Here is a 12,913-nt window from a genome sequence, read left to right as displayed (position 1 = left end):
AGTGCCGTTTGACTTTTTCAATGCAGAATTGGCTGGAATTGAGATAGGACGCCATGTCGCATTTGGAGAGCCCCTAATGTGCCTAAACAGTGGAAACCCCCACAAGTGACCCCATTTTGGAAACTAGACCCCTTAAAGAACTTATCTAGATGTGTCATGAGCACTTTGAACCCCCAAGTGCTTCACAGAAGTTTATAAAGTAGAGCCATGAAAATAAAAAATCATTTTTGTTCCTCAAACATGATCTTTTAGCCCCCAATTTTTTATTTTCACAAGGGTAATAGGAGAAATTGGACCCCAAAAGTTGTTGTCCAATTTGTCCTGAGTACACTGGTACCCCATATGTGGAAGAAAACTACTGTTTGGGCACACGGTGGGGATCGGAAGGGAAGTAGTGACGTTTTGGAATGCAGACTTTGATTGAATGGTCTGCGGGTGTCATGTCGCGTTTGCAGAGCCCCTGATGTGCCTAAACAGTGGAAATCCTCCACAAGTGACCCCTTTTTGGAAACTAGACCCCCCCAAGGAACTTATCTAGATGTGTGGTGAGCACTTTGAACCCCCCAGTGTTTCACTAAAGTTTATAATGTAGAGCCGTGAAAATAAAAAAATAATTTTTTTTCCACAAAAATGATCTTTTAGCTCCCAATTTTTATTTTCACATGGGTAACAGGAGAAATTGGACCCTAAGAGTTGTTGTCCAATTTGTCCTGAGTACGCTGGTACCCCACATGTGGGGGGGGGACCACTGTTTGGGCACACGGTGGGGCTCGGAAGGGAAGTAGTGACGTTCTGGAATGCAGACTTTGATGGAATGGTCTGCGGGCGTCATATTGCATTTACAGAGCCCCTGATGTACCTAAACAGTGGAAACCCCCAATTCGAATTCCAACCCTAACCCCAACACACCCCTAACTCTAGCCCTAACCCTAGCCCTAACCCTAGCCCTAACCCTAGCCCTAACCCTAGCCCTAACCCTAACCCTAACCCTAGCCCTAACCCTAGCCCTAACCCTAGACCTAGCCTCTAGCCTGCCTACCTGCTTATTTTTTCTTTACTTTTTTTTTTATTTTTGTGTTTTTGACTCATAGTAACGCCACTTCTCCTCTGATCTCACACTGGCAGATGATCAGAGGAGAAGCAGCGTTACTATGTGACAAGATCGCTGCCCGGCACATAGTAATGCCACTTCTCCTCTGATCTCACACTGACAGATGAGCAGAGGTGAAGCAGCGTTACTGTGTGACAAGATCGCTGCCTGACACAGCTGTGCCAGGCAGCGATCTAGTCACACTGTAACGCTGCTTCACCTCTGCTCATCTGTCAGCATGAGCTCAGAGGAGAAGTCGCGTTATAATGAGGGAGATCGCCGGGAAACAAGCAGCTTTCCCAGCGAGCTCTCTCATTGGCTGCTGTGACGCGACGTCATCAGGACCTGAACCAATCAGGTCTCGATGACGTCGGGGGTCCCAGCATGCATTGTGCACCGGGATCCCCGCGTTATAAGGTATGAGGGGGTCCCGGGGGGCACAAAACCGCCGACAGTAGATAAACGTCGGCGCTGCACAAAGCCCAGCAAGCGCCAACGTTTATCTACTGTGGGCGGTCGCGAAGAGGTTAAACCGTAGGTCAAAGTCTGATGACATATTCATTTCAAATGTGTCCTCTTATTTGAACAGTCCCCATTTGATAGTAGGGTTCCCTGACATAAGCTGATCTCCATTCACTCTCCATTCAGACTACTAGATAATTACATTCAATCATCAACATTTCTTAAAGTGAAGGTTTTTGCTATGTAATTTGAATGCACCATTATGTAGGGGCTGAGACCCTGATTCCAGTGATGTGTCACTTGCCTAGTCTGCATGCTGTTATTTTGATACTTTCACTGTATTCTCTGCTGCAGATCTAGCAGTGCTCAGAATGCTGAGCTCTGTATGACCCCCGCCCACATCACTGATGTCACTTGCGGGTGTGGCGCTAGTCTCTGCAAGACAAGTATTCATTTTAGGATGAAAATTAATTTGCATTTTGGACCACCCCTTTAATATTAGCAGCAAAACCATGCTGATCTGATAATTCTCAGGAGTACAGCGCCCCCGGCAGGTGGGAAGCCGGAATGCAGAGAAGCGGTATATTCCTGATGAAGTAAGATGATAATGAGTTAAAAATTACTGAAGATACAAAGGGCAAAAGCATTGGGATTGGGCTGTTGACAGATGTTAAATGGAGAATTTCAAAGGATCAAGCAGATGAGTAGTCAAAGCCATATTACAATTATGGAAAAATTGTATCGTTTCAGATTAAAAAAAAAGAGATTTTTGCTTCCCACATATCTATCTGTCAAATGAGTCATCTGTGAAATCGTTATCATTTAAAAAGATTTTCTAAAAATATCTTTAGGCTGAGAATTTATTTATTATTTGCTTCTTCCAGTAATTCGCGCAAAAGTGAAAGAAGTAAAGGTGAAATGCCATGATGCCACCGCAGTCGTAGAAGTCAAGGAGATTCTAAAGTCTTCCTTGGTGAACATTCCCAAAGATACAGTCACCCTATACACGAACTCCGGCTGCCTGTGCCCTCAGCTGGTGGTCAATGAGGAGTATATCATAATGGGATATGAAGATAAGGAGCGCACCAGGTAAGAACATTTACAATATTTACTCTATGTGTAAGTTTATGCTCCGACATCATTAATTTCCTGAGAATCTGATGCAAATTCATAGCAATATCCAAAGTGTTAGGCTGTGTGCACACGCTGCGGATTCCGCTGCGTTTCCGCAGCGGTTTTGGCCGCTGCGGACCCGCAGCAGTTTTAGCTGCGGTGTACAGTACCATTCAAATGAATGGTAAAAAAAAACCCGCTGTGCAGATGCTGCGGAAAAATCCGCGCGGATTTGCTATGGTTTTGAATCCGCAGAAAGAATTGCATGTAAATTCTTTCTGCGGAAACTGCTGCGGGTTCCTATCTCCACCATTGTGGAGATAGTGAATCCGCAGGACCAAACCGCAGGCAAAACCGCAGATAATCCGCAGGTCTTTTGACCTGCGGATTATCTGCGGTTTTTGCAAAATCCCTGCGGATTAATCCGCAGCGGAATCCGCAGCGTGTGCACGTACCCTAAGGGTTAGTTCACACAGGGCGTTTTTGATGCTTTTTTTTCTGCAGCAAAACCTGATCTTCTTGGCAGGAAAGAAGCTGCGGCAAAAATGCAGGGTTAGGTGCATTTTTTGGTGCATTTTTGTGTCTCTTTGTGCATGCTAATAAAGTTGCGTGCCCCCAGAGGAAAAAAAAAAAACTTCCTGTAGAACCGTACCTCCTTTGAAAAGCCGGCAATTCAAGTGCAAATCCCACTGACAGGGAGGGGGATGGTAAAATCCCACTGACAGGGTGGGGGATGGATGGATGGTGGGATGGATGGTGGGATGGATGGCGGGATGGATGGTGGGATGGATGGTGGGATGGATGGTGGGATGGATGGATGGTGGGATGGATGGTTGGATGGATGGTGGGATGGATGGTGGGATGGATGGTGGGATGGATGGATGGATGGTTGGATGGATGGTGGGATGGATGGATGGATGGTGGGATGGATGGATAGTGGGATGGATGGTTGGATGGATGTTGGGATGGATGGTGGGATGGATGATGGGATGGATGGTGTGATGGATGGAATGGATGGATTACCTGAGGTATCCTCTTCACTGTAATTTTCCCAAGGTGAAGTGCTCATCTCAGGTCAGGCTGGCAGCGAGCACAGACTCAGTGAGGGGACTTCACTGAGTGTGTTCGCTGCTGGCATGAACTCCTGTGACCGCAGCATCGTCATTTTCCCACGGTGTTGAGTTCACAGGAGTTCATGCCGGCAGCGAGCACAGACTGAGCGACGTCATCGCTACTCACTGAGTCCGCGCTGGTTGCTTCTCATTTATTCCCCAGTAGTTTACAGCCGGGAGCAGTCACATTAGCACCACTCCCAGTTGTAAACCCCTGAGATGGATTTACGCCGAGGACTTGACTGAGCGCCGGGCAGGTATGGGATATTGTTGGTTTGTTATTTTAATTTTTTTGCAGGAGAATGAGGGTTTCGATATTGGAATAGCAGTTTAATAAAGATGGAAAAAATGTGTGCTGTATTCTTTCATTAAAAGACTTCATTCTTATTGTGTGTGTTTATTTAACCCTTTAGCAACTCTAGGATTGGTAATGGATAGGTGTATTATTGACACCTCTCCATTACTAAGCCGGCTTTAGGTCACCTTACAATAGCAAGGTGACATTAACCCCTTATTAACTCCACTTGCCACTGCTACAGGGCAAGTGGGAAGAACTGGGCAAAGCTCCAGAATAGGCGCATCTAATAGATGCGCCTTTTCTGGGCAGCTGTGGGCTGCTGTTTTTAGGCTGTGGGGGGCCTCTTACCAACATGAGAAAAGCAGCCCTCAGCTGTGAGCTTTAGTCAGGTTGGCTGTCAAAAATGGGGGGTCCACACACCATTTTTAAAATTATTTATTTAATTAAAAAAATAGCGTGGGGGCCCCTCTATTCTTGAGAACCAACCTTGCTGAAGCTGACAGCTGAGGGCTGCAGCCCCCAGCTGTAAGTTTTGTCTGGTTGGTTCAAAAATTAAGGAGGACCCCACGCCGTTTTTTATGTACAGCGCAGGAGCGGTAGATGAATACCCCCATCCGCCGCTCCTGCTCTCACTGTTATTAGCGGCTGTAGGTGTCAGATGATGGGAGCAGTAGTTCCATCATCTGACACCAGTAACCGGAGGTAAACTTCATACCTCCGATCACAGCTGCAGGACCCTACTGTCTTTTGACAGCATGGGAACCGCGGCTCTCTGACCGGCGGGGAGGATTTATGCTCTTTCATGCATATGACAGCGTGTCAAACACTGTATTGTATTGACCCAAACCCCATTCATTCAAGTGAATGGGGTTCGGGTCTGCTCTGCTGGATAACAGGCTGTATGGAATTATCATTCAGCCTGCCATCTAGATGTAGCAGCGCCGAGTGATGTCACATCAGGCTGTCCTTGACTTTTCTGCAGCAAATACGCTGCAAGAAAAGTCAACCAGCTTATTTGCAGTGTTTTTTACACCATTCATTCAAGTCAATAGGTGAAAAACGCTGAAAGAAGTGACATGCTCTATGTCTAAATGCTGCAATACAAAAAATCCTGATCACAAAAAAAACAATCTGTGTGTATGAGATTTCTGAAATCTCATAGGCTTTGCTGCTAATGAAAAATGCAGCTGAAAATTAGCAAAAAAAACCGCTGCAAAAACGCCCTGTGTGAGCTTACCCTTCTAAAGGAAGTAAGAAGGGAGTATATATTGTCAGCTGCCAGAGGGGGAAGGAGACTGATTCTGCTCAGAGCCCAGCCTCGTAGATTAGCATGCATTTTTGGACTTTTGTGATCCTGTTTCAGGAGCTGAGCATGTGTCAGTTGTCAATTCCGATGGATGCTCAATAGATTCTTGCCACTGTGCAACATGCAGAGTGACAGTGCATTTGCTTGGCAGCTCTGATCAGAAGTAACGAGCGGGCAAGAGTGCGCACTGTCAGTGCATGTTGTAAGAAGAATACCTGGTGTGCAGAGACCAGTGCCGCATCTGCAAGTGACATCAAGCCGAGTATTCATTTTACAACACGCACTATCAGGCTCACACTGTGTATAAAAGGTAGACATGTATTTTAAATGCAAAGTATTACCACACAGGAGATAAATATATATATATTTGTTTTTTTCAACACAGACTTCTGTTAGTGGAAGGTTCTCTTGCTGAAAAGTGGAGGGATCGTCTTGCAAAAAAAGTTAAGGTAAGAACAACACTTACAGCTCCACAGCTGGCTTATAGGAGTAAACAACAATGGCAATTTAGAGCTAAAAAGTGATATACAGTGTAGAAAATAAGTATTTCATACGCTGCCGATTTTGCAAGTTTTCCAACCTACAAAGAATGGAGAGGTCTGTAATTTTTATCGTAGGTACAGTTCAACTGTGAGAGACAGAATCTTAAAAAAATCCAAAAAATAATATTGTCTGATTTTTACATAATTAATTAGCATTTTATTGCATGAAATAAGTATTTGACACAATAGAAAAAAAGAACTTAATATTTGGTACAGAAACCTTTTTTTGCAATTACAGAGGTCAGACGTTTCTTGTAGTTCTTCAGCAAGTTTGCACACATTGCAGCAGGGATTTTGGCCCTCTCCTCCATACAGATTTTCTCTAGGTCTTTCAGATTTCGGGACTGTCGCTGGGGAACACTGAGTTGCCGCTCCCATCAAAGATTTTCTATTGGGTGCAGTCCTGGAGACTGGCTAGGCCACTTCAGGACCTTCAAATACTTCTGACGGAGGGACTCCTTAGTTGCCCTGGCTGTGTGTTTCAGGTCATTGTCATGCTGGAAGACCCAGCCACGACCCATCTTCAATGCTCTTATTGAGAGAAAGAGGTTGTTAGCCAAAATGTTGCGATACATGACCCCATCCATGCTCCCTTTTATACGATGCAGTCATCTTATCCCCTTTGCAGAAAAGCATCCCAAAATATGACGTTTCCCCCACCATGCTTCATGGTCTTGGGGTTGTACTCATCTTTCTTCTTCCTCAAAACACAGCGAGTGGAGTAGATACCAAAAAGTTCAATTTTGTCTCATCTGATCACATGACTTTCTCTCATGCCTCCTATGGATCATCCAGATCGTCATCTGCAAACTTATAACCGGCCTGGACACATGTTCTGGCTGAGCAATGGGACCTTGCATGCCCTGTAGAATTTTAATCCATGATGTAGTGTGTTACTAATGGTAATGTTTGATACTGTGGTCACAGCTCTGTTCAGGTCATTGACAAGGTCCTCCCGTGTAGTTCTGGGCTGATTCCTGATCTTTCTCAGACTCATCCTTACCTCACGAGGCAAGATCTTGTATGCAGCCCCAGACCGAGGAAGACTGACAGTCATCTTGTGTTTCTTCCATTTTCTAATTATTGTGTCAACAGTTGTTTACTTCTCACCAAGCTGCTTGCTTATTGTCCTATAGCCCATCCCAGCCTTGTGAGGTCTACAATTTTGTCCCTGGTGTCCTTATAGCTCTTTGGTCTTGGCCATGGTAGAGAGGTTGGAGTGTGATTGATTGTGTGGACAGGTGTATTTTATACAGGTAATGAGTTCAAACATGTGCAAATAGTACAGGTAATGAGTGCAGAGTAGATGGGCTTCATAAAGAAAAACTAACAGCTCTGTGAGAGTCATTATTCTTGCTAGTTGGTAGGAGATCAAATACTTATTTCATGCAATTTAATTATGTAAAAATAATACAATGTGATTTTCTGGATTTTATTTTTAGATTCTGTCTCTCACAGGTGAAGTGTATTTATGATAAAAATTACAGACCTCTTCATTCTTTGTAGGTGGGAAAACGTTCAAAATCGGCAGTGTATCCAATACTTATTTTCCACGTTGTAGGTCTTTGCTACTAAGTGCTGCATTATATGTAGCGCACAGTGGCGGATTATAATGAGGTCAATTTGGGCAGTTGCCCCGGGCCCAGTGGGGTTAAGGGGCCCACAGCCCAGGCCAGTAAATTGCCCCATTATAATCCGCCACCGCGCAGGGCCGGATTATAGGCAGGGCAGGCGGGGCTTCAGCCCCGGGGCCCCCACCACAAGAGCTTCTAAGGGGGCCCCCACCACATTCCTGCTGGCTGCTGCAATGGCACTCCATCTTCTCCCCACCTAAAAGTGAGTGACCGTGGGGGCGGCATTATGTGCTCTGCTACCAGCAGCATCTACAAGTAGCGTGAACGCTGGTGCTGCTGGTAGCGTGCAAAGGCTTGTGATGAGATCACAGGAGGTAAGGTGTCAGGGCCCCCGATCATGTGACCCCTGTCTCTTCCCCTCCTGTGACCTCATCACAGGTCCTGTGCGCACAGCACAGAGCACTGAGAGCAGCCATGTATGTGGAGTGCGGCTCTGCGGGTGGAGGTCGGTGCTGGAGGCTCCATTATTCTCTATGTGGAGTGCGGCTCTGCGGGTGGAGGTCGGTGCCGGAGGCTCCATTATTCTCTATGTGGAGTGGGCTCTGCGGGTGGAGGTCGGTGCTGGAGGCTCCATTATTCTCTATGTGGAGTGCGGCTCTGCGGGTGGAGGTCGGTGCTGGAGGCCCCATTATTCTCTATGTGGAGTGCGGCTCTGCGGGTGGTGGTCGTTGCTGGAGGCTCCATTATTCTCTATGTGGAGTGCGGCTCTGCGGGTGGAGGTCGGTGCTGGAGACTCCATTATTCTCTATGTGGAGTGCGGCTCTGCGGGTGGAGGTCGGTGCCGGAGGCTCCATTATTCTCTATGTGGAGTGCGGCTCTGCGGGTGGTGGTCGGTGCTGGAGGCCCCATTATTCTCTATGTGGAGTGCGGCTCTGCGGGTGGAGGTCGGTGCTGGAGGCCCCATTATTCTCTATGTGGAGTGCGGCTCTGCGGGTGGTGGTCGTTGCTGGAGGCTCCATTATTCTCTATGTGGAGTGCGGCTCTGCGGGTGGAGGTCGGTGCTGGAGGCTCCATTATTCTCTATGTGGAGTGCGGCTCTGCGGGTGGAGGTCGGTGCCGGAGGCTCCATTATTCTCTATGTGGAGTGCGGCTCTGCGGGTGGAGGTAGGTGCTGGAGGCTCCATTATTCTCTATGTGGAGTGTGGCTCTGCGGGTGGAGGTTGGTGCTGGAGGCTCCATTATTCTCTATGTGGAGTGGGGCTCTGCGGGTGGAGGTCGGATCTGGAGGCCCCATTATTCTCTATGTGGAGTGCGGCTCTGCGGGTGGAGGTCGTTGCTGGAGGCTCCATTATTCTCTATGTGGAGTGCGGCTCTGCGGGTGGAGGTCGGTGCTGGAGGCTCCATTATTCTCTATGTGGAGGTCGGTGCTGGAGGCTCCATTATTCTCTATGTGGAGTGTGGCTCTGCGGGTGGAGGTCGGTGCTGGAGGCTCCATTATTCTCTATGTGGAGTGTGGCTCTGCGGGTGGAGGTCGGTGCTGGAGGCCCCATTATTCTCTATGTGGAGTGTGGCTCTGCGGGTGGAGGTAGGTGCTGGAGGCTCCATTATTCTCTATGTGGAGTGTGGCTCTGCGGGTGGAGGTCGGTGCTGGAGGCCCCATTATTCTCTATGTGGAGTGCGGCTCTGCGGGTGGAGGTCGGTGCTGGAGGCCCCATTATTCTCTATGTGGAGTGCGGCTCTGCGGGTGGAGGTCGGTGCTGGAGGCTCCATTATTCTCTATGTGGAGTGCGGCTCTGCGGGTGGAGGTCGGTGCTGGAGGCTCCATTATTCTCTATGTGGAGGTCGGTGCTGGAGGCTCCATTATTCTCTATGTGGAGTGTGGCTCTGCGGGTGGAGGTAGGTGCTGGAGGCTCCATTATTCTCTATGTGGAGTGTGGCTCTGCGGGTGGAGGTCGGTGCTGGAGGCTCCATTATTCTCTATGTGGAGTGTGGCTCTGCGGGTGGAGGTCGGTGCTGGAGGCCCCATTATTCTCTATGTGGAGTGCGGCTCTGCGGGTGGAGGTCGGTGCTGGAGGCTCCATTATTCTCTATGTGGAGTGTGGCTCTGCGGGTGGAGGTCGGTGCTGGAGGCTCCATTATTCTCTATGTGGAGTGTGGCTCTGCGGGTGGAGGTCGGTGCTGGAGGCTCCATTATTCTCTATGTGGAGTGTGGCTCTGCGGGTGGAGGTCGGTGCTGGAGGCCCCATTATTCTCTATGTGGAGTGCGGCTCTGCGGGTGGAGGTCGGTGCTGGAGGCTCCATTATTCTCTATGTGGAGTGCGGCTCTACGGGTGGAGGTAGGTGCTGGAGGCTCCATTATTCTCTATGTGGAGTGTGGCTCTGCGGGTGGAGGTCGGTGCTGGAGGCTCCATTATTCTCTATGTGGAGTGCGGCTCTGCGGGTGGAGGTCGGTGCTGGAGGCTCCATTATTCTCTATGTGGAGTGCGGCTCTGCGGGTGGAGGTCGGTGCTGGAGGCTCCATTATTCTCTATGTGGAGTGTGGCTCTGCGGGTGGAGGTCGGTGCTGGAGGCTCCATTATTCTCTATGTGGAGTGCGGCTCTGCGGGTGGAGGTCGGTGCTGGAGGCTCCATTATTCTCTATGTAGAGTGCGGCTCTGCGGGTGGAGGTCGGTGCTGGAGGCCCCATTATTCTCTATGTGGAGTGTGGCTCTGCGGGTGGAGGTCGGTGCTGGAGGCCCCATTATTCTCTATGTGGAGTGAGGCTCTGTGGGTGGAGGTCAGTGCTGGAGGCCCCATTATTCTCTATGTGGAGTGTGGCTCTGCGGGTGGAGGTCGGTGCTGGAGGCCCCATTATTCTCTATGTAGAGTGTGGCTCTACGATTCGTGACCCCCGTCACGTGACGAGGGGGGCCCACAGAGTCTGAACTGCCCCGGGCCCTGGCTACCTTTAATCCACCCCTGGTAGCGCATATCACTCCATGACTATCAGAAAGTAGAGTGAAAGGCGTTCTCATCTTATTAAATAGGGAAAGATTGCTAAGTGCTTGGAAAAAACAAGCAACTGTATAATTTACCTCTCATTAAAAATCCTCCCTAGTCTTAAAAATCAGTGACTTTTAATTCTATAGATTACAGCTTGTTGCAAAGTATACTGGCCACCTTTGCTGTCAATCAGAGGTGAACGGTTTCATAGGCAAGGAGCATGCTCTGAAGCTGGCCAGATTGCTGGATGTGGCCACTTCCAGCGACACAGCGCTCCGATGTTGCAGAAGCAAATTTGTCTCATGGTGGCATCACTGGCGAGTGGGCAGTTTGGGCCAGGAAGCTGGGTCACTCACGAAGATAGGATCCTAAGACAACCTCTTTATTTGTCAGGAAGACGCCCAACTCAAGCTATAATCTCATTGATTTTGGCAATTTACCCTTGACTAGAGCTACATTTTCTTTGTCAAATACTTGATTCTATAGAGACCTTTCTAAGTGAATATGAGTGATCAGTGGGGCAGTGTCTAAACTCTGCACAATGTCTTGGCCTTATGAATTTGGAAGTTATTGAGGAAAAAAGAATCATAAAACGACCAATGGTTAGTCAGGCAATCAGATAGTAGAAAACGTAGCCTTTATATACATTATTGTACTGTTTACCTACTCTTAAATGATTATTTCCAACTCAACCTTGCAAGTCATCACCTATCCCAGCAGTTGGACTATTGTCAATCCTGAGAATGAAGCTCTGATATGTCCTACTGGAATTAAACAGCAGCAAAGCATGTAGTGCCTCCCTGTCTGTCAAAAAACTGGAGAAAGCTGATTGCTCAACTAGAACTCCTATAGATGATACATAGTGGGGCGTTCATGAGCTTGTACTTAGGATCGGCGGGGTTGTCTGGTCTTAAACTACAAATCTGCAGCCCTCTATGTGACCGTAGGCTTGTAAATCCACGCATAGCGGTCAATGTGTGCTCTGGGGATTCTCCGATGCCAGCAGTAATTCGATATGCATTCTCCAGGCCACTTTCTGACTAGATGGGCGCGACCTCACTCAGTGTTAGTGTATACAGCGAGGCCGGACACAGTCAAGTCGGGTTGTCACCGAGAGTATGAATACTTGTGGTCATATGACTTCTGTGCCCAATGCCGGCATTGGAGAATCCTCACAGCGCTCAGTGCGCACAATGTGAGGATTCACAAGTCTGTAGTCACATAGAGTAACTGCAGAACTTTAGTTTAAGACCAGACAACCGCTTTATATTAACTCTAATATTGTACTATACACCAAAAAAACACTCTACCTATAAAAAAAAACACAAAACAGATGTCCTTACCTTTTACCGTGGCCAGTGCCACACTGAATACTGTCCCCATGGAACACTAAATCATAGTACCCAAAAACAATGGCAGAATGTGCCACACTGTATGAAGCTCAACTAATGTAATTCTTGTATATCATTATTATTTGTGTTATTCTGATTTTATTTTAACATAAATTTTCTTTTCCACTTTCAGCGCTGGGATCAGAAACTGCGCCGTCCGAGAAAAATCAAATCTGTTGCACAAAATGCCAATAAAAACAGCAACTCAAGACAAATGCATAGTTAGACTTAGGGAACGATGTATATAAAACTCTGTGGACTTTTATACAAAGATTTGCCTTGTTGGAGCAGCAAAGAAGAAATTGCACTATTGCACGTTATAACCTATTGTTTACTACAAGATATTGTAGTCGATTGTAGTTTTTTTTCCTCTTTTATATTTGCACGGATTACTAAGCAATAGATTTATTCCACTTTTAGAGATGTTAAAGTTTTCTTTATTGGTAAGAAATAAAGCAACTCAGTGGATGAGAAACAAGGAAAGAATTCATGTTCAATAAATTTCTGATCTACTAATTGATTGCTTCCTCTAAGATCTATATTGGGCTTAAATAAAGTGTCTCTTCAGAGAGGAAGATGACCAGAACTACCACCTGCCACCTACCACCTGCCACCTACTGGAAGTAGCAATCCTAAAAGTCAATGTCGATCCTTTAACCAGTGGGTCGCCCTCCCAGGGCCGCGGGGGCACTCGGTACTGGGCCGGCGTCAGCGGGATGTGTCACAGCAGCGGTGACCTGGTCCGTGGCCCTGGGCGCCCAAATCAATGGGGGGAATGTAAATGGTGGAATGTAGTTAATGGAATAGTTCGTGACGCCACCTGTGGTGTTCGGCAAGTAGGATGTTAAGCTGACGCTGCATGCAGATCCTCTGGGGCTGGTGGTGTGTTGCAGCCTAGATGGTGTAGCTCCCCACAGGTGAAGCTGTAGCCCCAGGGCAGCATGGATGCAATGGAAGAGGAGAGGTGCAGGCGGTGTGGAGAATGGTACCCAGTTGTAGCGATGCTGAATGTGTTAGCGCACAAATGAATGGAGGACACCTGG

The 12,913-nt window shown here is 47.7% G+C and overlaps 1 protein-coding gene across 1 annotated transcript in view; it reads left to right on the top strand.

The window, feature by feature from the left end:
• FRZB (frizzled related protein) overlaps positions 1 to 12,386 on the top strand; it is a 47,324-nt gene extending 34,938 nt beyond the window's left edge. The window contains exons 4-6 of the mRNA XM_073577501.1: positions 2,437 to 2,641; positions 5,767 to 5,830; positions 12,004 to 12,386. Of these exons, the coding sequence (XP_073433602.1) occupies positions 2,437 to 2,641; positions 5,767 to 5,830; positions 12,004 to 12,096 (362 nt within the window). The 3' untranslated portion in view covers positions 12,097 to 12,386. The remainder of the gene's footprint in view (positions 1 to 2,436; positions 2,642 to 5,766; positions 5,831 to 12,003) is intronic.
• Positions 12,387 to 12,913: the final 527 nt, after the last annotated feature.

This window comes from Dendrobates tinctorius, unplaced genomic scaffold (genome assembly GCF_039654945.1).
Source record: "Dendrobates tinctorius isolate UK_male_01 unplaced genomic scaffold, ASM3965494v1 ptg000056l, whole genome shotgun sequence".
NCBI lineage: Eukaryota > Metazoa > Chordata > Amphibia > Anura > Dendrobatidae > Dendrobates > Dendrobates tinctorius.
Note: the sequence above shows the minus strand (reverse complement) of the source record. Positions and strands in the feature narration are given on the sequence as shown.